Source organism: Acipenser ruthenus, unplaced genomic scaffold (genome assembly GCF_902713425.1).
Source record: "Acipenser ruthenus unplaced genomic scaffold, fAciRut3.2 maternal haplotype, whole genome shotgun sequence".
Taxonomy (NCBI): Eukaryota; Metazoa; Chordata; class Actinopteri; order Acipenseriformes; family Acipenseridae; genus Acipenser; species Acipenser ruthenus.
Genome location: NW_026708843.1, coordinates 415,321 through 437,473, shown reverse-complemented (window position 1 = coordinate 437,473; position 22,153 = coordinate 415,321). Strand labels below are relative to the sequence as shown.

Sequence of the window (22,153 nt, the reverse complement as noted above, 5' to 3'; positions counted from 1 at the left end):
TGGAGACAGAAAACTCAAGGAAGGTAATCTTGGAGGAGAAACAGAACCCAGAACCACTCGGAACGACTGAAGCAAAAAACACACCATGAAATAGTAAATATCATAAACGAACACAGCGCTTCATTTCAGGTTGAACCGAGCTGTTGAAGAATCTCCTGAAGATGCGTTATCTACTCCAAGGATTGCTTCTCCTGCCGATTGCTGGGCTTGTCGTGTCCCAGGAGGTAATTCCTGTCGTTTTGTTCTTCCCACGTGGGAAACGCAGCCGTGTGCAAATGTATTAGAACACCCCGTTGCTTCTGTAGTTTAGATTTGCTGCGTGTACGAAATCAAAACCACTGGAACTAAAAATGATCAAAACAGGCAAATTAGCGATTTGTCACATTTTAATTAATGACTTTAATAGGCCACACACGCAATTCATTTCAAACAGTCAGAGAAAAGGAACACAGAGCCACACGCGGTCAAACGCAGGAGACTTTTTTTAGAAGTTGTTTAAGACGCCTGATTAAAGCACAAAGCGGTCTCACATTTTCACACACAGGAGTGTCTGTTGTTTCTATATCAATGATTACTGAGCGGAGATTGAAATTCTCACACCCTGAGGTGTTTTCATGCATGTGGGTAGATAAAGGATGTCCATGAGACACATCTGGAGGTGTGTTGATACATTTTCACACGGCTGTATAGAGAAAAGCCAAACCGCTTTGAATGTGCTTCTGCATCGCACAACGCCAAGACTGCTCTCGCTGTAGCTGTGCTTGAACTGCTCTCACTGTAGCTGTGCTTGAACTGCTCTCACTGTAGCTGTGCTTGAACTGCTCTCGCTGTAGCTGTGCTTGAACTGCTCTCGCTGTAGCTGTGCTTGAACTGCTCTCGCTGTAGCTGTGCTTGAACTGCTCTCGCTGTAGCTGTGCTTGAACTGCTTCCACTTGTAGTAAATGGCTGTTTTTGAAGAGGGGAGGATCTTTTTAAAAGGCAGAATTGGGGCAGCCTTATGTCGGCACTGGTAACTTATTCACGTTGGCACTAGCAATTCCAATAGGTGGCCGAGTTTATCTCGATCGTGTTCTGTTTAACACAGCCACTCCTACATCTTTACAGGGCTGAATATTTATTTTGTGTGTTTTGTATCCATTAACTTGGGCTTCCTTGATCAGATATTCACATAACAGAAATGTGCTTGAATACAATTCTGATAACTCTAGCGAAAGCAATCCATTTTGAATGTGGCAAAGGACATTTATTCAGCTTTAATAAATATGTTTAAAATCGAGAAATATGTCTTGAAATATCAATTTTTCTTTCTTTTTTTTAAGACTGAAATAAGCCTTTTTTATTCACTGTAAAAAAAAATTAAAAAAAATTTAAATGCAACCCTGCTTAAAATAATCCAGCTATTTTGTTGTTTTGCAGGTAACTAGCGTAGAGGACTTTCCGCTGAACATGGCAAACAGATCGTTTGATGACCAATACAAGGGCTGCGAAAAGGACATGCGGAACAAGGTTCTGAAAACTCTTCTGAAAAATGAACTCGAGAAGAACGCCGATTTTAAAACGGGGTAGAAGAAAGGGGAAGGAAGCTGGGAAAGACTGAATAAAAAAGTTCCACTTCCTCCTGGCATGCTGAAAGATCATGCCGTAGCGATCCAGGCTTATACGTGTGGATCATCGCTTTACAAGTCCTTTAATGCAGCCGTGAGAACCAACGGCACAAGTCTGAAAGAATACCAGAACCGCTTCCTATACAAGTCCCTGCACTTCCTCCTTACCGACGCCGTCCGCATTTTGAAAAAGCGTGAGGTTGAGAAATGCCACGAAGTGTACAGGGGCGCCACAGATTCGTTTTCGGCAAAGGAAGGCGAACGTGTTCGGTTCGGGCAGTTTGCATCGAGCAGCCTGTCCGAGAAAGTGGCAAAAAAGTTTGGGAAGGCGACCGCTTTTAAAATCAAAACCTGTCTTGGCATTCCCCTGGGTAATTTTTCTGCATTGCCACATGAGAAAGAGGTCCTGATTCCGCCCTTTGAGGTGTTTCGTGTGGTCTCGGTGAAAAACAGACAAACAGGGAGGAGTATTAGGCTGGTGCATTCCGAGAGCTTTAGCAAATTCAACTGCGCTCTGATTAAAAAGCCTCGAAGAGGAAAGATCGTATTTATCTGACCCGAATTCTTCTCTCCTGTCTAACTGCGCAGATTTATTCCAACACCTCAAGATTTGTCATTGATACATTTTATAGACCTACGTGCATGAAAACACCCGGGTATGCTCCTCTCGTTTTCAGTTTGTTTAATGTATTTACAGCCCCTAATGGGTACCATGAGTTAAAAAGCCGCATTGCTTCTCTTTCCCAATGAGCCTACTGGAAATTAAACACGGGACCTGCAACGTTCTGGGCAGCTGTACCGTTTAGAGGCAAGGAAGCATTTCGGCTGTTTTAATTCCTACTGCAAACGTACATGTACGTTGAGAATTGCCCCGACAAACACCTAAATTAGACTCCCTTGAAGGTAGTTTCCCTGTGAAGACCCTGGCCAAAAGTTTTGCATCACCTAGAATTTTTGGATTGAAACCATATTTAAAAAATAATTAATTAATTAATTAATTAATTAATTAATTAATTGAAATAAATAAATAAATAAATAAATAAACAAACAAAGATAATTTAGATGCTTTTTATCATGTAATCAAAGAAACTACAAAATGATATTGCAACAAAAAGTCTATACCGGAAGCCATAACAGTAGTACAGTAATATTTTATGTTAGATTTCGAAAATGTCACATTTAATAAAAAATAATCTTTTTTTTTTTTTCAATCCAGTATGTTAACATAACATTAGGTTTCATTCAACTTTATGAAGCAACATTAGTTAATTCTACAGGGTGATGCAAAACTTCTGGCTACAGCTGCATTTTCGAAATAAATTCAATTTCTTCTATCTTCATAGAGCATAAGTGTCCCCTTTTTTAAAAAAAACAATGAACAAATTAAAGATTTGACCGTCTTTTTTATTCTTGGTTTTTAATTACGCTGTAGTGGGAGAAGAATTCAGAATGTTTCTTTTTAAAGCGATTAATAAAGCAATTGCAAGCTTGCATTAATTAATAGCTTGAACTGGGTTATGGCTGCATAAATAACAAGTCCATGAATCTGAAATACTGTAAGGCTTCGCTTCAATAAAGCACATTTCAAAAACACTGGAGTTGTGGATTCATTTTGTTTTATTTTATTTTCGTCAGCGACCCTACAGGTGTCTCCATTTATTTATCGACAGATTTTTAAAACACCTAGAAACTTCTCGAAAGACAGACACAGACACGTTTGCATTCCTGTATTTGTGGGGACTTCTCATTGATTCTCACTATATTTTTATTGACTATTTCTAACTCCAGTCAGACAAAACTCCATACAGGATGAAAGTCGACAACAAAATAAATATTTTGGCACTTTTTTTTTTTTTTTTTATCATATTTTAGTTCTTAAAAAAGGTGGTTTACAAGGTGGCACGTCCCAACAACGTCGTTTTTAAAGGAGTTAATATCTTTGTCGGGACATTTTTCTCAAATTTTCTCTCACCTCTTCAGACAGCACCAGTAAACTATAATTATGAAGTATACGTACATTTTAAAAATGATTTATACACACACACACACACACATTTTTATATATATATATATATCTATATCTCTTTAAAAAAAGGTATCACCAAAATTAAATGTTCATACACAAAGTTATCACCAAAATTAAATGTTCATAATGACGTCGAAAATGTTACCCTTCAAAATCGCTGTTGTAAATACTAAAAAATATAACTGAAACAGTAGATGCCTTACCAAAACTTCTGTCAGAACTTCTCACATGTTGATTGGTAAATTGAGTTCTCTGCTTAAATCAGAAATTTATTTGAAAAAAAAAACAACATATATAATATATATATTTACATATAATTTACACACTTCAAAAAAAAAAAGCTGCGCGCGCCACCTGTGTGAAGACAGTTTGGCACCACAACGGCCACTTTGACAGACAGGCAAGGCTATCCAATCACCGCAGTCGAAACTCTAATAACCCGAGCTGAGACGGCAGCCAATCGCAAACAGGAGTGGGCGGGTTCCATTGACGTAGTAGCGCATTGTTAATAATAATGGCGGTGCTGTAGAAAAAAGTGGGACATAAACGGTGAGTCATATATATATATATATATTTAAATCAAATTGAATACACTTTTTTTGCGCTGCTGTTTTGAAAAAAAAAAAATGTAATGTGTAACGCATGCTGGCATTGCGTGTCATTAGTTTTGTATTAAAATGATGTATTTTTTTGTAGCAGTCTGTGTTCGGATAGATACCGTCTCGCAATGGAAGAATTGTTTCTGTGTGTAAATCAAATGTAAATAAACTGGCTTGGTACTGGCAGTCTTAACTTTTGCACTAATTGTGATTCGGATAATGTGCCACAATTTAAAATCCAAAACGACTCGAAACGGTATCCCCACAAGTCAATCGATAATTATATATATATATATATATATATATATATATATATATATATATATATATATATATATATATAATCCTGGTTTTACTTATTTTTTTATATATATAAAGCTACATGTTGTATCTGTGCACATTATTTATTTATTTTTTACGCTGGGGGGGGTGCCACTGACTGACTTACACTGTCAATTAAACCAGCCTGTACTAAATATAGTATAATTTCCCTCAGTTCCACACAGATGCAGAGTTGAGATCGGAGAGACCCGACCATGGAGTCTGTTCATCCCAACCCAGCGCCGATCCGGTGGGTGGTATCGGAGAACCGGGAGGTCCGGATCAAAGAGGAGCCTGTGCCGTGCTGTGACCCTCCCAGAGAGTCGGTCCCGGTGCCACAGTATGGACTGGTCTACATGCAGCAGCAGTACAGCAGGGTCCAGACTGAACAGAACCACACTACACAGGACCAAACCTACGTTCAGCAAGGACCGTCTGCCAGCGTCCCTTCAACATGTGAGTAGGGTTCTTTGACAGATCAGTGTTTGTGATACAAGCTCATTATGAAAGCAGTAAACGCAGCCACAGGGAGCTCCAATATTGGCCAGTATCTCAACTCTCTTAACCTGGTGTAGAACCTGATGGTTTAAAATGACAAGGCAAGTTTGCTTTATCTCGTTCCTGTGTGTGTATATATTTATTACACACAGTGTATAGGTAACATGCTCAAGTGTGTCTTATTAAACTCCTAGTAAAAGCAGGAATGGCTCAAACTGCTAATTTTAAATAAAAAATAAAATTTACATGTAATTGATGTTGGTTGTGTGTAAGCTTGCATTGCAGCAGCACTAACTGCAGCGGACTGAGGCAAAACCAACTTAGTTTAACAGTCGCAGTTACAAGCAGGTTATCAGTCACATTTTACTACTACTAAAAATATGAATAATAATATTGAATGAAGTACAGGTTAAAATGTTACTACGTATTACCTTTTAGTTAATAGCGGAGAGTGTTTGGTGTAGTAGCCACTAGAGGCCGCTAGGGGGTGCGAAAGAAACAGTGTTGAAATAATAGTAACATAGTAACAGTTAGGTTTAGGGGTAGGGGGTTTGGTTTAGGGGTTCATTTTAGGGGTTAGGTGTAAGTTGCATATGCTGTGTCATGGAGTGTAGTTTCAGCTGTATTATTTTACTATATTTTTGTAAATAACTTTAGATTTGTTATTTTCTGCATGTTTTGCTTTAATATAATAAAGGTCAAGGATGAGAAACTTGGCAGAATGGTTTGTTTTATTTCCATATATATGTGTTTTTATTTTACTGGGTAAATCTCTCCCCCCCCCCCCCCCCAAATGTAAATGCATTATTTATTATCAATTTAGGTCATTTATCAGACGCTTTTATGCTGTAGAGTCTGACACAGACACACACACACACACACACACACACAGACACACACACAGACCGGCTTATGTAAGGTTTGTACAAATTAGTTATAAATTAGTAATAAGACTTATTATTCCCATAAATGCTTGATGCCAATAAACCATTGATAACATAACGGTGAGTTTAGCTTTTTTTTCTTGTATTTATTTATTTATTTTACGCAGACGCCGAAGGGATCGAAGACCACAGGGGGTCCCAAAATCCCGTCATCAAAGAGGAGGCTTCCTGCACCCCCAGGCCGGACCCACCCCACCCCGGGATCCTCCGAGTGAGCCGGTTCGACCTGGAGAGGGGCTCCACCCGGTTCAGATTCCTCCGGGCCGTGGTGCGGGATACAGAGCAGCGGCCCGTCCACATCAAAGTGGAGGTTTACGAGCCGGGCGGAGACGTCAAGGAAGAGGAAGAGGAGCGGCAGTGCGGCTCCGTCAACCAGGAGGAAGAGGCCTGCGATCTGGAACCCGGGCAGATCAAGGTGGAAGACCCGGAGCCGGATTCTGTTCCCGAGACCCGGCGGTCGGTCCGGATTGGAGAGGAGGCGCCTGAACAAGCTGCGGTCTCCAGCGTGGACAGCGGACAAGCTGCCCTCTCCAGTATGGACAGCGGACAACCTGCCCTCTCCAGTATGGAAAGTGGACAACCTGCTGCTCTCCTTGGTATTGGCCATGAACAGTCTGTTCACAATATTACTATTAAAGGGCAAACGTTGGTCTGTGATTTCGACGACGGACTGACTTCTACCCACAGTGTTGGCGTTGGCTGCACTACTCTCCTCAGTTCGGACAACGGACTCACAGCTATGCAAAATACGGGCACTGGACAAACGGCTGTTCTTGGTATTGACGGTGGACAGTCTGTTCACAATATTGACAGAGGGCCAACGTTGGCTCATAATTTTGACAACGGACACACTTCTGTACGCTGCGTGGTCACTGCCACCCCCGGACACCGTTCTTCCCACAGTAATCAGGCTGTCTCTCCACTGGAAATGCCCTACAGTCGGGGGGAGGAAACTGTCCCTACTGGCAAGCTGGACGTTGTCCGTGGTGATGCTGTCTTCACTGGATCGGAATCCGTCCTCAATCAATACTGTGCCCCTGGACTACATGCTGTCAGTCTTCAAAAAGACGGCCCTAATTGTGTCTCACAACTGGCGTCTGCTCGCGTCAAGAAAGACGCCCCGCAAGAGGAATCTGTCCGCATAGAAATGAAGGTCCCTCAAGCTGCATTTGTCCAAAAGGAAGTCCACACTAATGAGGAACATCAACTAGACTCTACCAACACCAACAAAGATGTCCCGCTTGTGGAATCTGTCTATACGGACCAAGAGAAGGTCCCTGACCCAAAATACATGCCCCCCAACAAGCTAAACGACGTCAACTCGGACAACAGTCTTCCACCAGTGGAATCTGTCCACCATACCGTGTCCACCCCTGAACCAGTTCCTGACGGCAGTGATGACGTCTCTGCTATGGACACTGATCCTGCAGAGAAGGAGGAGGAGGGGGGTGAAAAAGAAGGCTCCCAGATTTCCGATGACCCCTCTGAACCTCGGACAGCCCGCTCGGATGTGATGACCCCCGACCCCCATGGGGCAGACGAGACTGAAATGGAATCTGGCCTAGAAAACGATGACCCTGGACCGGACCTGGTCGTTGTCGACAAGAAGGTCCACGAAACCGGATCCCTCCACCCTAACGAGAAGACCTCCGAAGACATAAAGTTCCCAGATCCGAAGACTTTCGGCACCAACGCCCCTGAAAACCAGGATGGTAAAATCCTAGAAAAGAGAGAAAAGGCAGCCGGCCGAGAAGATGACCCTCAACCGCAGTCTCTCCTTCGTAACTCTGAGACCCCCGAAGTGAAATCCGCACACTCAGACGAGAACACCTCTAAAGAAGGTCAGGAAGGAATCGAATCTACCCCTCGCCCCATCTCCGAAGCAAAACCTGCCCTCAAAAAGGGCAACCGACCCCAACTGCAGTCTGTTCATCATCATAGTAATAATAACAAGACTCTCCCTGCTGCAAAGACTGACCGGGAGGGAGATGAAGATACTCCTTTAGAGGAGGAAGGAACGGAGATGGAATCCATTCCTGGAGACGAACACGGACTCGGTGATCTTGAAGAGCCGGGGACAGTTCGCACGTCGCTGAGAAACTCCTCGGAGGGTTTTGCAGAGGCTAAAACGGAAGAGATGGCAGCCGAGCCTGCCGACGCTGATGTGAAAAGTGAGTACGTTGCTTTTCGACGTGTAAGCAAGAAAAATGTAAGCCTGCCCCCTCATAGCTGGGATGGAAATATGACTCCTGTTGCACAGCAGTGTCACCCAGTCCAGGTTTTACTACCAGATTGATCAGCCCCAGTGTGTCTAGGTAACAAGCTCAGGTGTGTCTTATTATTAAACTCCTAGTGAAACCAGGACTGGATCACACTGCTGTGCAACGGGGAGTCCTTATTTCCATCCCTGCACTGTCCTAAAGAAAACGCTGCCTGCCGAAACGTTTGTCTGCATGACTTGGTTTCTCATAGTTTTGCTTTCGAACCCTGACTGAGCGTTAAGGAGCTGCGGATGATCAACCTCCAACGTTAACAGCAGTCTCTAATGAATGCCCCCCCTGTATCACAATTAATAAATCCTCGATTTTAGCAGGAAATATTTGCTCTACTCTAACTTTTCTCTCCCTCGAACCAGGCTTGATCGCAGAATCCCATGCCTGCCCCCACTGCCCGACAGCTTTCCCCGCGAGTCAGGATTTGGACAAGCACATGAAAAAGCTGCACAGAGAAGAACGCGCCGAGAAACGCAGGACGAGGCCCGTGAGCTCGAGAAGGACTTCCTCACGATCCAGACAGACGTCCCAGTCCCGGGCGCAAAATCCGGAACCTGCCGACGCCGGCACGGACAAGAACCTCGGCAAACATAGCTGCGCGGACTGCGGGGAACGTTTCCCCACCCCGAAAACCTTAAAAAAACACAGGGACACCCACCAGGAAGCTCAGTGTCATCCGTGCAAGGAGTGCTCTAAGACTTTCAGAGACCCGGAGCTCCTTAAAAGGCACCGGCTGGTCCACGGAGAAACGGAGGCTGCTTACAAAGGCGTCCGGTCGGAGGGATCGCGGGGGGAAGACCCGTTCGGTTTGGAAGCAAGCCGCTGGCGGAGGAAACACCGGTGTGCCAAATGTGGGAAGCGTTTCCTCTACGCCGCCAACCTCAAGAAGCACCGTCTGCAGCAGCACGAGGGGAAGCCGCTCCCCCACCAGTGCGGCGAGTGCGGCCGCGGTTTCAGAGAGCCGTCTCATCTGAAGATGCACCGGAAAATCCACGGCGACGAGACTCCCGTCGCGTTCTGCTGCCCCGATTGCGGCAAGGTTTTCAAAACCGCCAAACACCTGAAAAGGCATCGGCTGGTTCACTCGGAAGACGCGCCTCCTTTCCAGTGCTCAGAGTGCGGGAAGAGGTTCCGGGATCCGGAGCGTTTGCGGAGGCACCAGCGCGTGCACACGGGAGAGACGCCCTATCCGTGCGACGGGTGCGGGAAGAGGTTCCGGTTTTCCGGAGATCTCCGGAAGCACCAGAGGATTCACACGGGGGCGATGCCGTTCCAGTGTGCGGACTGCGGGAAGAGATTCCGGGAATCCAGCACCTTGAAAAAACACGAGCTGATCCACAGCGGGGAGACTCCTTTCCAGTGCCCTGATTGTGGGAAGATGTTCAATCAGGTGTGTAATAATAATAATATTAATAATGATGATGATGATGATGATGATGATATTTTAAAAGGCTTATCTCACTGCCTTAAAAAAGTATATTTCAAGGTGCTTCACGATTTTAAATATTTATTAAAGCAGAAAAGAAAATGTCTGTTGTGACAATCAAAAATAAATATGCTTTTCTCTATAGAATTATATTCAAAAGTATTTCTGTAACGTGAATATTTTGTCAGAAATGTAGGGTCTTATTTGAAAAAACTTGTCAAATGTAGGGTCTTGTTATTCAGATGTAGGTTCTTATTCGTGTGGGCAGCAGTGTGGAGTAGTGGTTAGGGCTCTGGACTCTTGACCGGAGGGTCGTGGGTTCAATCCCAGGTGGGGGGACACTGCTGCTGTACCCTTGAGCAAGGTACTTTACCTAGATTGCTCCAGTAAAAACCCAACTGTATAAATGGGGAATTGTATGTAAATATAATGTGATATCTTGTAACAATTGTAAGTCGCCCTGGATAAGGGCGTCTGCTAAGAAATAAATAATAATAATAATAATATTAACCCACGAAACATTTATTTTGGTTTTCCTCTACAGGTCGGTAATCTGAAACGGCACCAACAAATCCATGCCGGCTCTGCTCCTTACCAGTGCCCGGAGTGCCAGCGGTGCTTCAACCACGCGGAGAACTTAAAGAGGCACCGTCTGGTCCACGTGGGCGAGACCCTCCACCCCTGCCCCGAATGCAACACCTCCTTCCGCAGCGCGGCGCACCTCAGCAAACACCGGGGGGAGCAGCACTCCGGAGGGCAGGGGCAGCGTCTCCGCGTCTGCGAGGACTGCGGTAAAAGCTTCAAGCGCGCGGGGGATTACCACAAACACTGCCGGATTCACACGGGCGAGAAGCCTTACCCGTGTACGGAGTGCCAGAAGAGGTTCAACCACCTGGGGAACCTCAAGAAACACCTGCTGGTGCATTCGGGGGAAACGCCCTTCGAGTGTCCGGACTGCGGGAAGAAGTTTAGCCAGAAGGGGAACATGAAGAAACACAGGCGGACGCACGACGACGACCAAGACAATGCCGGGAAGAGGAAGACGAAGAGGAAGAAGAAGAAATAATAATCCTGCAACCGAGTTGTCAGAAATCTCATCATGAAAACCAGGATGGGATCATACTGCTGTGCAACGGGAGTCTTAACTTCCGCCACTGCGATTTTTGGAAAACCAGAACCCTCGCTATCATGAAAAAAGAACAATGTCCGGATGTAAACTTTCTGTTCTCACTTATATTCTTCTTCTCTTCTTCTAATTATGAATGAGTCGTTTAGAAAAGCTACTTCCAGAGACTAGGGGGGTGAACTCTGCATCAACAACAACTGCTGCTGCTGCTGCAGAGTCACTTCCAATAGGAGTTTGTTTGTTTGACGTCTCATCCTGAAGGACGGAGCACAAGGAGGTTCAGTGACTTGCTCAGGGTCACACACACACAGGGAGTCAGTGGCTGCTGCAGAGTCACTTCCAATAGGACCTTGTTTGTTTGACGTCTCGTCTGAAGATTTGGATTTGGATTTTACGAATCGGTGAGGCCTCCTTTTAAAGAGAGGGAGGGGACCAGTGATCATGTTAATAAAGCTAATAAGAGGTGAGAGAATGGATTTTAAAGATGGTCAGCGCTCCTTTAAAGGGAGGGGCCGGTGATCATGTTAATAAAGCTAATAAGAGGTGAGAGAATGGATTTTAAAGATGGTCAGCGCTCCTTTAAAGGGAGGGGCCGGTGATCATGTTAATAAAGCTAATAAGAGGTGAGAGAATGGATTTTAAAGATGGTCAGCGCTCCTTTAAAGGGAGGGGCCAGTGATCATGTTAATAAAGCTAATAAGAGGTGAGAGAATGGATTTTAAAGATGGTCAGCGCTCCTTTAAAGGGAGGGGCCAGTGATCATGTTAATAAAGCTAATAAGAGGTGAGAGAATGGATTTTAAAGATGGTCAGCGCTCCTTTTAAAGGGAGGGGCCAGTGATCATCTTAATAAAGCTAATAAGAGGTGAGAGAATGGATTTTAAAGATGGTCAGCGCTCCTTTAAAGGGAGGGGCCGGTGATCATGTTAATAAAGCTAATAAGAGGTGAGAGAATGGATTTTAAAGATGGTCAGCGCTCCTTTTAAAGGGAGGGGCCAGTGATCATCTTAATAAAGCTAATAAGAGGTGAGAGAATGGATTTTAAAGATGGTCAGCGCTCCTTTAAAGGGAGGGGCCGGTGATCATGTTAATAAAGCTAATAAGAGGTGAGAGAATGGATTTTAAAGATGGTCAGCGCTCCTTTTAAAGGGAGGGGCCGGTGATCATGTTAATCAATCTAATGAGGTGAGAGAATGGATTTTAAAGATGGTCAGCGCTCCTTTAAAGGGAGGTGCCGGTGATCATGTTAATAAAGCTAATAAGAGGTGAGAGAATGGATTTTAAAGATGGTCAGCGCTCCTTTTAAAAGGGAGGAGGGGCCAGTGATCATGTTAATAAAGCTAATAAGAGGTGAGAGAATGGATTTTAAAGATGGTCAGCGCTCCTTTTAAAAGGGAGGAGGGGCCAGTGATCATGTTAATAAAGCTAATAAGAGGTGAGAGAATGGATTTTAAAGATGGTCAGCGCTCCTTTTAAAAGGGAGGAGGGGCCAGTGATCATGTTAATAAAGCTAATAAGAGGTGAGAGAATGGATTTTAAAGAGGGTCAGCGCTCCTTTAAAGGGAGGGGCCGGTGATCATGTTAATAAAGCTAATAAGAGGTGAGAGAATGGATTTTAAAGATGGTCAGCGCTCCTTTTAAAAGGGAGGAGGGGCCAGTGATCATGTTAATAAAGCTAATAAGAGGTGAGAGAATGGATTTTAAAGATGGTCAGCGCTCCTTTTAAAAGGGAGGAGGGATCAGTGATCATGTTAATAAAGCTAATAAGAGGTGAGAGAATGGATTTTAAAGAGGGTCAGCGCTCCTTTAAAGGGAGGGGCCGGTGATCATGTTAATAAAGCTAATAAGAGGTGAGAGAATGGATTTTAAAGATGGTCAGCGCTCCTTTTAAAAGGGAGGAGGGGCCAGTGATCATGTTAATAAAGCTAATAAGAGGTGAGAGAATGGATTTTAAAGATGGTCAGCGCTCCTTTTAAAAGGGAGGAGGGATCAGTGATCATGTTAATAAAGCTAATAAGAGGTGAGAGAATGGATTTTAAATTCTTGGTTAGTTCCATAAAAGCAGGCCAGTGATAATGTGCCCAATGATAATACAAGACAAGACCATAGATCTTCATTAACACAACATTTTTTAAAAATTTTTTGCTCACATTAAAAACTAGACTGGCTACACTTTCCATTCTCTTTTAGACTGAAAGTGCAGGGCTGGTAATCGGACTCCTATTGCACAGCAGCGTCACCCAGTCCAGGTTTTACTACCATCTTGATCAGCCCCCAGTGTGTCTAGCTAACAAGCGCAGGTGTGTCTTATTATTAAACTCCTAGTGAAACCAGGACTGGATAACACTGCTGTGCAACAGGAGTCTTATTTCCGTCTCTGAAGCTCAGGTATGTCAGGTTATAAGTTGAAGACGTGTAATTATAACCATGTCAGTTCTTTCTCCAGTATGTGGATTGTATTTTTGTTATCTCTGTGTGCAATGTGTCTGTATAGGATATTACTGCTGCTGTTTTCACAATATACCTATTGAAGACTAAAAATAAAATACTACTACTACTAATTATTATTTGTTTATTTAGCAGACGCCTTTATCCAAGGCGACTTACAGAAACTAGGGTGTGTGAACTATGCATCAGCTGTAGAGTCACTTACAACTACGTCTCACCCGAAAGACGGAGCACAAGGAGGTGAAGTGACTTGCTCAGGGCCACACAATGAGTCAGTGGCTGAGGTGGGATTTGAACCGGGGACCTCCTGGCTACAAGCCCTTTTCTTTAACCACTGGATCATCCATCATCCATCCAAACATGATGTGTATGTATTTTAATGGGACATTACAATAGACACCCCCACAGATGATGTAGGAACCCATACAGGGAGGGAGAATAAGGGGTAGGAAGTTGAAAGTCTGGAATGAGAATCTTAGATCGGGGGGGGGGGGGGGGGGGTATCCAATCAGCCAATCACAGTCCTGGAGAGCCATGCGTTTCCACATGCAGGTTTCTTTAACACAGGGGGCGTCAAACTCCTGTCCTCGAGGGACACAGTTCTCCTCCAACCGAGCTCTCAGTTATGTTAATTGATCTAATTACGCGGTGGTCTGATTCAAACATTCAAAATCCTAAAAGGTATATACAATGTTGACCCAGGGGACTTTTTTGACCTGAAAAAAGAAACAAGGACCAGGGGTCACACATGGAGATTAGATAAAGGGGCATTCAGAACAGAAAATAGGAGGCACTTTTTTACACATTGAATTGTAAGGGTCTGGAACCAACTCCCCAGTAATGTTGTTGAAGCTGACACCCTGGGAACCTTCAAGAAGCTGCTTGATGAGATTCTGGGATCAATAAGCTACTAACAACCAAACGAGCAAGATGGGCCGAATGGCCTCCTCTCATTTGGAAACTTTCTTATGTTCTAATTATTTGTTCGGTTGGCCATGGTCTTTTACAGTTGATGGTTTTTATGAAATGCACCTGATTCAAGGTACGCCAACCTGTGAAACATTTTGAGACCTGGAGAGAAGTGTTACATGTGTCCAATTCATCGTCGTTAGACCAATTAAGCAAGTGAGAGCCAGTAGACACTGTGGCCCCCCTACAGGAGCTGAGTTTGACACCCCTGTTTTTTGTTTTTTTTTTAATTTAGTCGTTGCCAATTATTTTTTTATTATTTTCTCCCCAATTTGGAAATGGCCAATTATTTTAAGGCTCAGCTCACCGCTACCACCCCTGCGCTGACTCGGGAGCGGCGAAGATGAACGCACGCTGTCCTCCGAAGCGTGTGCCGTCAGCCGCCCGCTTCTTTACACTCTGCAGACTCACCGCGCAGCCGCCTCAGAGCTACAGCGTCGGAGGACAACGCAGCTCCGGGCAGCTTACTGGCAAGCCCGCAGGCGCCCGGCCAGACCACAGGGGGCGCTGGTGCGCGGTGAGTCGAGGACACACACCCCCCAGGCGACGCACGTCCAATTGAGCGCCGCCCCCTGGAAGCTCCCGTCCTTGGTCGGCAAAGGAATAGACTGGACTCGAACCGGCGACATTTACTGGATGCGCCACTCAGGGGAGCCCCTAGACACCCCTGGATTAACAGGGGTAATGAGAACTTGGACTACTTCAAGGTCTGGATAGATCTGGAGGGTTATTTCATTGGTTTCAATGCAAACGGTTTAGAACAGCGGGTTTGGATCCATGAGTGGGCTAGACCAGCCCCTGATGACCACAGAGGTCGTTTAAAAAAAAAAAAAAAAAAAAAAAAATGAATGCATTAATTAAAAGCTCAGCAGATCTGAAGTAAGAAGATCGGACCCGTTTTGTTTGCACGCAGGCGTGTGTGTTTTTTTGGGGGGTTTTGCATTTTTCATGGGAATCGATAGTAATCATCGACGGGACAAAAAAAAAATGAATCCACAACTCCAGTGTTTTTGAAATGTGCTTTATTGAAGCGAAGCCTTACAGTATTTCAGATTCATGGACTTGTTATTTATGCAGCTATAACCCAGTCCAAGCTATTAATTAACGCAAGCTTGCAATTGCTTTATTAATCGCTTTAAAAAGAAACATTCTGAATTCTTCTCCCACTACAGCGTAATTAAAAACCAAGAATAAAAAAGACGATCAAATCTTTAATTTGTTCATTGTTAAAAAAAAATACTTATTTAAAAAAGAAAAAAAATAGCGACACTTATGCTCTATGAAGATAGAAGAAATTGAATTTATTTCGAAAATGCAGCTGTAGCCAGAAGTTTTGCATCACCCTATAGAATTAACTAATGTTGCTTCATAAAGTTGAATGAAAGCTGCTGAATAATGTTACGTTAACATACTGGATTGGAAAAATTATTAAATGTGACATTTTCGAAATCTAACATAAAATACTACTGTGCTACTATTATGGATTCCGGTATAGACTTTTTGTTGAGATATCATTTTGTAGTTTCTTTGATTACATGATAAATAAAATTATTATTATTTGTTTATTTAGCGGACGCCTTTATCCAAGGCGACTTACAGAGACTAGGGTGTGTGAACTATGCATCAGCTGCAGATTCACTTACAATTACGTCTCACCCGAAAGACGGAGCACAAGGAGGTGAAGTGACTTGCTCAGGGTCCCACAATGAGTCAGTGGCTGAGGTGGGATTTGAACCGGGGACCTCCTGGTTATAAGCCCTTTACTTTAACCACTGGACCACACAGCCTCCTTAATATGTAAATTATGATTTTTTTAATATGGTTTCAATCCAAAAATTCTAGGTGATGCAAAACTTGGCCAGAGCTGTATCGATGACCACGTCAATACAGATGGGATTGCTCCCCCAATGCTCCTGCTGTATCTAGCGTGTTTGCATGAGTATGAGCGACCAAATAACACAGTCAGAGTGTGCTGGATTTTAAACAGAGTTGCGCCTCCCACAGTTGAAGTTACTTTTCTGGTTTTTAATATGTTCCAGTCGGATTTTATTTCCTCTGACTATAATCACTTTAAATCTCTCAAAAGGTGGAATGAGAACCTCTTTTTCAGTATGGAACGCTGAATACTTTTCAATCGGCACACCAAGGCAGGTTCTTATTGTGAAGAGTGTTTTTTTTCCAAATTGCTTTGCTTTATTTTTTATGAGAGAGGTTGAAGCAAACTGGCCAAATCGTACAATTTTACCTGCAGCAGTCGTAAAAGTTAGGTTAACTCCTCTATACACGTCATAACATTCTTCCTTATTGGATCTCAGTCTTTTCAGGGCATCTGTCAAATAAAAATGCAACGCCTTGTATGGAAACATCGTGTAATTCGTTCCTCCTGTTCTTACTGCGGTGTTGAACGCGCTGTAAACGTCATTCATAGTGTAAACATAGATTGCTGTGGCTTGCTCCAAATTCAATTCCGTAATCTTTTTTTCCTGAATTAGTTTTGTTACGTTTTTGACTGCGATTTCCCATGCCTTTTTAAATGTTTTATTTTTATTTAATTCTGACTGGAGATAGTTTTTAATTTGTTTAATAGTTTCATCACTACAATTGACATATTGATCATCAAGGGCATCTTCAGCCATGTTCATTGGGATTGGGTCCTCACATTTTATCTGAAAAAAAAAAAAAAACAAAAAAACACAACAGTAAAGAACACGCGCATCAGAACCCCAGTTTAATGACCCGCACGAGCGCGGGCGTCCCTGACACGCGCATTGTAAAGCAACAGAAGCGCGATGCTTTGCAACCAAGTGTAATATTAGCTTCATTTAATAATAAACCACAATGCAAAAACACCCCCCACGCGAAATGCAATCAACATACACAATAAAATAAAGACTTGCATTTCGTTTAGAAATCAGAAACACACACAGCCCGGCTGACTTACAATTGTTACAAGATATCACATTATTTTTACATACAATTCCCCATTTATACAGTTGGGTTTTTACTGGAGCAATCTAGGTAAAGTACCTTGCTCAAGGATACAGCAGCAGTGTCCCCCACCTGGGATTGAACCCACGACCCTCCGGTCAAGAGTCCAGAGCCCTAACCACTACTCTACACTGCTAGATTTTGAAAGAATAAACGTGTGTCAAAATATGGTTTTAAAAAGGAGTGTAAACAGATCTATTACTTGCTGTAGTAACACATCGATAATAAATCGATTAATTTATGCCCGTGTGTATGATATAGGGGACGTGTGATCGCGTTGTACTGTCGCATGTGAATCCTCATCTACAAAAAAAAAAAATAAACCGAAGAAAGGATTCTAGTGACTATAACTTTGTGAATGCGAAATGTACCCCTCCAAATAACGAATGCTTTAAAATTGTAATTATATGTGTTGCTTTTCTTTTTAATCCATTTAAACGAAGCAGAGCGATTAAATTGTGTAGTTCGGCTGTGCTATCCACAGCTATGGTCAAAACTGGAGAATGTAAATTGAAATACGGTTATGAAAGTTATGAAAGACATGAAAGACAAGCAGGTAAGCCCAGAACAACGAAATCTATAGAAGCACAACCTGTGGAAGCTCCAGCAATGCCGCGGCAGACAGAAGAAGAATCGAGAGCGCTGCGGGATTCATCTCTGCTGTTCCTTCTTCACCAACCGGATAAGAACTTCACAGACCTGTTTGTGGGAATCAGGGATGAGAACGAAACGTGTGCAGAATCTGTCAATAAAAGAAAGTATATTAAGTGTAATGAAATATTGATAAAAACTCCAACAAGTCTCAGTAGTTGCATTTGCTAGGTATAATGGAAACGTGCTAACAGAGCTCTTGTTATTGCGCGCACTCATTTGCAGACGTCAATTAATGAGTCTTCTTACACGGTAATCATGTAAATGCCTGATGTCAACAAGGCACGACTGGGGCAAACTTAGCCCTCACTTTGATTAATCCGTTTCTGTATTTAAGATTGGAACATCCACTAAACTCCTAAGTGACGGTTAAATCTGTACATGCATCAGTGGTTAATTTGTGCCGGGGCTTGGCGAGGCTCAGCTCCGGCACCTCTGGGCTTGAGGAGTCTCAGCCCGGCACCTCTTCAGCTATGAAAGTTAAAAATGTCATAAAATGTTTTGCTCTCAAATGGGTTTACCAGTTCAGCTGCGCGCCATAAAGATGACACTAGCTGCGAAAGAAGGACTGCGACTCTATTGTCGTTTTTTTTTTTTAAACATAAATGAGCTTACTCGATTTGAAAAACGTCTTGAACGATGCAAGCAAATTCCTACACTACGCGTTTGATTGAACGAGTCATACCCGACACGCTTCAATATGAAAGCTGAACACTCATTTCAATAAACAATGACAAATTAAGAACGGGCTCCTTTGAATACCTCTGCTTCCGATTCTTACTACTGCTTAATAACAGGAGCAACGTTTTATTTGGTATTGAACTTAAACACGTTCATGTTGTCTATACGCCTACCCGCACGCAAGAACATTACCCTGTTAACTTCCCCTATTCAAAAACATATAGAAAAGAACAATTACATTTTATCTATCGTTTTTAGGAGGCACTTTGTTATCACGGTCTAAATAAATAACTGGTATATTTGAGTTTAAATAAATAAATAGAGAGAGAGAGAGAGAGAGAGAGAGAGAGAGAGAGAGAGAGAGATTGTTAGTCTATATTTGACTATTTATAGATAAGGCTGTATTTTTTCATAGTTATCAAGGACTTAACGATTTCTGTTAATTGTACATATTGCTGTGCAATACGTAGTTACCCGTGAAAATTCAAATTTCTGATAGAATAGAGTAAATATATATGTGTATATATATATATATATATATAGAGAGAGAGAGAGAGAGAGAGAGAGAGAGAGAGAGAGAGAGAGAGATAGTTTTATCACTTCAAAATAAATACAGATCTAATGTAAATTTAGGTAATAGAGGTGTGTGAAAAAGTTTTTATTATTATTATTATTATTATTATTTGAAAACACAGAATCGTTATAAGGAACTTGAAATGCACTTACCTGACAAGTGGAATGAAGCTGCTCAGTCTTTCACTACAAAAGACAAGTGCTGGTTTAAGCACAAATACTGCAGGCTTTATAGACCCTCACAGCTCTGCAGAAATGGACAGGGGTCTGGTGCTTTTACAGCAGGCAGTAGCAGAGCAAAGATTATATCTTACATGTGGTCCAAAATGATTTCCTGTGGGTTTCAGAATAAAAAAATAGAGATCTACAGCCCAGGCCAAAAGTTTTGCATCAGAGTTTTAGGATTGTGACTTGTGACGTTTTCTGTAGCTCTCAATGAGACTTCTGCACCTGTTAACAGGTAGTTTGGCCCACTCTTCCTGAGCAAACTGCTCCAGCTGTTTCAGGTTTGATGGGTGCCTTCTCCAGACTGCAAGTTTCAGCTCTTTCCATAGATGTTCGATAGGATTCAGATCAGGACTCATAGAAGGCCACTTCAGAATAGTCCAATGTTTTGTTCTTATCCATTCTTGGGTGCTTTTAGCTGTGTGTTTTGGGTCATTATCCTGTTGGAGGACCCATGACCTGCGACTGAGACAGAGCTTTCTGACACTGGGCAGTACGTTTCGCTCCAGAATGCCTTGATAGTCTTGAGATTTAATTGTGCCCTGCACAGACTCAAGGCACCCTGTGCCAGGCACAGCAAAGCAGCCCCAAAACATAACCAAGCCTCCTCCATGTTTCACTGTAGGTATGGTGTTCTTTTCTTTGAAAGCTTCATTTTTTCATCTGTGAACATAGAGCTGATGTGACTTGCCAAAAAGCTCCAGTTTTGACTCATCTGTCCAAAGGACATTCTCCCAGAAGGATTGTGGCTTGTCAATATGCATTTTAGCAAATTCCAGTCTGGCTTTTTTATGTTTTTCTTTCAAAAGTGGAGTCCTCCTGGGTCTTCTTCCATGGAGCCCACTTTCGCTCAAAAAGCGACGGATGGTGCGATCAGGAACTGACGTACCTTCACCTTGGAGTTCAGCTTGTATCTCTTTGGCAGTTATCCTTGGTTCTTTTTCTACCATTCGCACTATCCTTCTGTTCAATCTGAGGTTGATTTTCCTCTTGCGGCTGCATCCAGGGAGGTTGGCTACAGTTCCATGGACTTTATACTTCTTAATAATATTTGCAACTGTTGTCACAGGAACATCAAGCTGCTTGGAGATGGTCTTGTAGCCTTTACCTTTACCATGCTTGTCTATTATTTTCTTTCTGATCTCCTCAGACAACTCTCTCCTTTGCTTTCTCTGGCCCTGTTCAGTGTGGTGCACACAATGATACCAAACAGCACAGTGACTACTTTTCTCCATTTAAATAGGCTGAATGACTGATTACAAGATTGGAGACATGTGTGATACTAATTAAAGAAACTAATTCGTTTGAAATATCACTATAATCCAATTATTTATTATCTTTTCTAAGGGGTACCAACAAATGTGTCCAGGCCATTTTAGAATATATTTGTAGAATAAGCAATAATTAATCTCTTTTCACAGCTTCTTTGCTTTATTCTATGACATACCAAAGGCATGCAAGTATACATGATAAAATAGCTTTTAATTTCATCACTTTTCAGGAGGAATGAAGCATTATTTCAATGAGCTGTAAGGGTACCAACAAATTTGAGCACGTCTGTATATATATATATATATATATATATATATATATATATATATATATATATAATTTTGATATTTTATTTAACATCATGTAATCAAAGAAACTACAAAATAGGAAGCTATAATAGTAGTATTTCATTTTGGATTTTAAAATGTCACATTTTTATTTACAAGCTGGGCACTGTGCTGTATGTTTCACACTTCACCCCCATGTGTGTCTCCGTGGGTATCCTGTCTGTTTCACAGCTTTGTGTATGTCAGTGCAGTACCATATCCTGTTTCCCAAGGGACTATGTTTGAATATATATAAACGATTTCCGTGAAATGTACCCATAATATTACATTAAATATGTTAACGTAACGTTATTCAGCAGCTTTCATTCGACTTTACAAAATTTGTTGATTATATAGGATGATGGGCAGCAGTGTGGAGTCGTGGTTAGGGCTCTGCATTCTTGACCGGAGGGTCGTGGGTTTAGTCCCAGGTGGGGGACACTGCTGCTGTACCCTTGAGCAAAGTACTTTACCTAGATTGAACCAGTAAAAACCCAACTGTATAAATGGGGAATTGTATGTAAAAATAATGTGATATCTTGTAACAATTGTAAGTCGCCCAGGATAAGGGCGTCTGCTAAGAAATTAATAATGCATAATTTAAAAAAAAGTGGTCTGTGTTGCTTGGGGGATGGGGCATTTATCATCTCTGTCTTAATATATAACTGGTCCATTCTGTGTTTAAATAAATACATATTAATTGGAAAACCTTTAAATCTGATTACATTGGAGAATATTCTGTTATAGCAAAAACTGCATTATAGAATTGTGTCCTACTATAAAAATGCATTGTAGAATTTTCTCCTATCATAAACATGCATGGTTTAATTTTTTTCCTAAAAAAATGCATTGTAGAATTGTCTCCTGTTATAGAGATGCATTGTAGAATGTTCTCCTATTATAAAAATGCATTGCACATTTTTCTCAGAAACTAATCAGCAGAACCAGCCCTGACCGGTCCAAGCTGGGGGGTGATGTGTTTCACACATTCACACCTCACCCCCATGTGTGCCTCAGTGGGTATCCTGTCTGTTTCACAGCTTTCTATATGTGAGTGCAGTAGCATATCCTGTTTCACAAGGGACTATGCTTGAACTATATATATATATATATATATATATATATATATATATATATATATTCAGTCATTGGACTCTATGAAGCTGAGTGAGTTCATTCTATATAGAGGGGGTGGAATTCAATA

General features: G+C 42.3%; 2 protein-coding genes and 1 long non-coding RNA gene across 3 annotated transcripts in view; 2 read left to right on the top strand and 1 right to left on the bottom strand.

Annotated features, from left to right (window-relative positions):
- Positions 1-2,585, top strand: part of LOC117410160 (erythroblast NAD(P)(+)--arginine ADP-ribosyltransferase-like) — a 5,821-nt gene extending 3,236 nt beyond the window's left edge. The window contains exons 2-3 of the mRNA XM_034016605.3: positions 130-224; positions 1,417-2,585. Coding sequence (XP_033872496.3) covers positions 1,624-2,160 — 537 coding nt within the window. The 5' untranslated portion in view covers positions 130-224; positions 1,417-1,623 and the 3' untranslated portion in view covers positions 2,161-2,585. The remainder of the gene's footprint in view (positions 1-129; positions 225-1,416) is intronic.
- A 1,507-nt stretch (positions 2,586-4,092) lies between these two features.
- Positions 4,093-13,593, top strand: LOC131736350 (uncharacterized). The gene is made up of 5 exons (XM_059021859.1): positions 4,093-4,179; positions 4,726-5,006; positions 6,100-8,163; positions 8,628-9,655; positions 10,236-13,593. The coding sequence occupies exons 2-5, from the start codon at positions 4,766-4,768 to the stop codon at positions 10,755-10,757; spliced, it is 3,855 nt and encodes a 1,284-aa protein (XP_058877842.1). The 5' UTR covers positions 4,093-4,179; positions 4,726-4,765; the 3' UTR covers positions 10,758-13,593.
- A 2,914-nt stretch (positions 13,594-16,507) lies between these two features.
- LOC131736363 (uncharacterized) lies at positions 16,508-19,361 on the bottom strand. The gene is made up of 3 exons (XR_009328097.1): positions 19,280-19,361; positions 17,814-17,963; positions 16,508-16,899 (listed from the first exon to the last, which is right to left on the bottom strand). It is a non-coding gene; the product is annotated as an uncharacterized LOC131736363 (long non-coding RNA).
- Between the last annotated feature and the right edge of the window lie 2,792 nt (positions 19,362-22,153).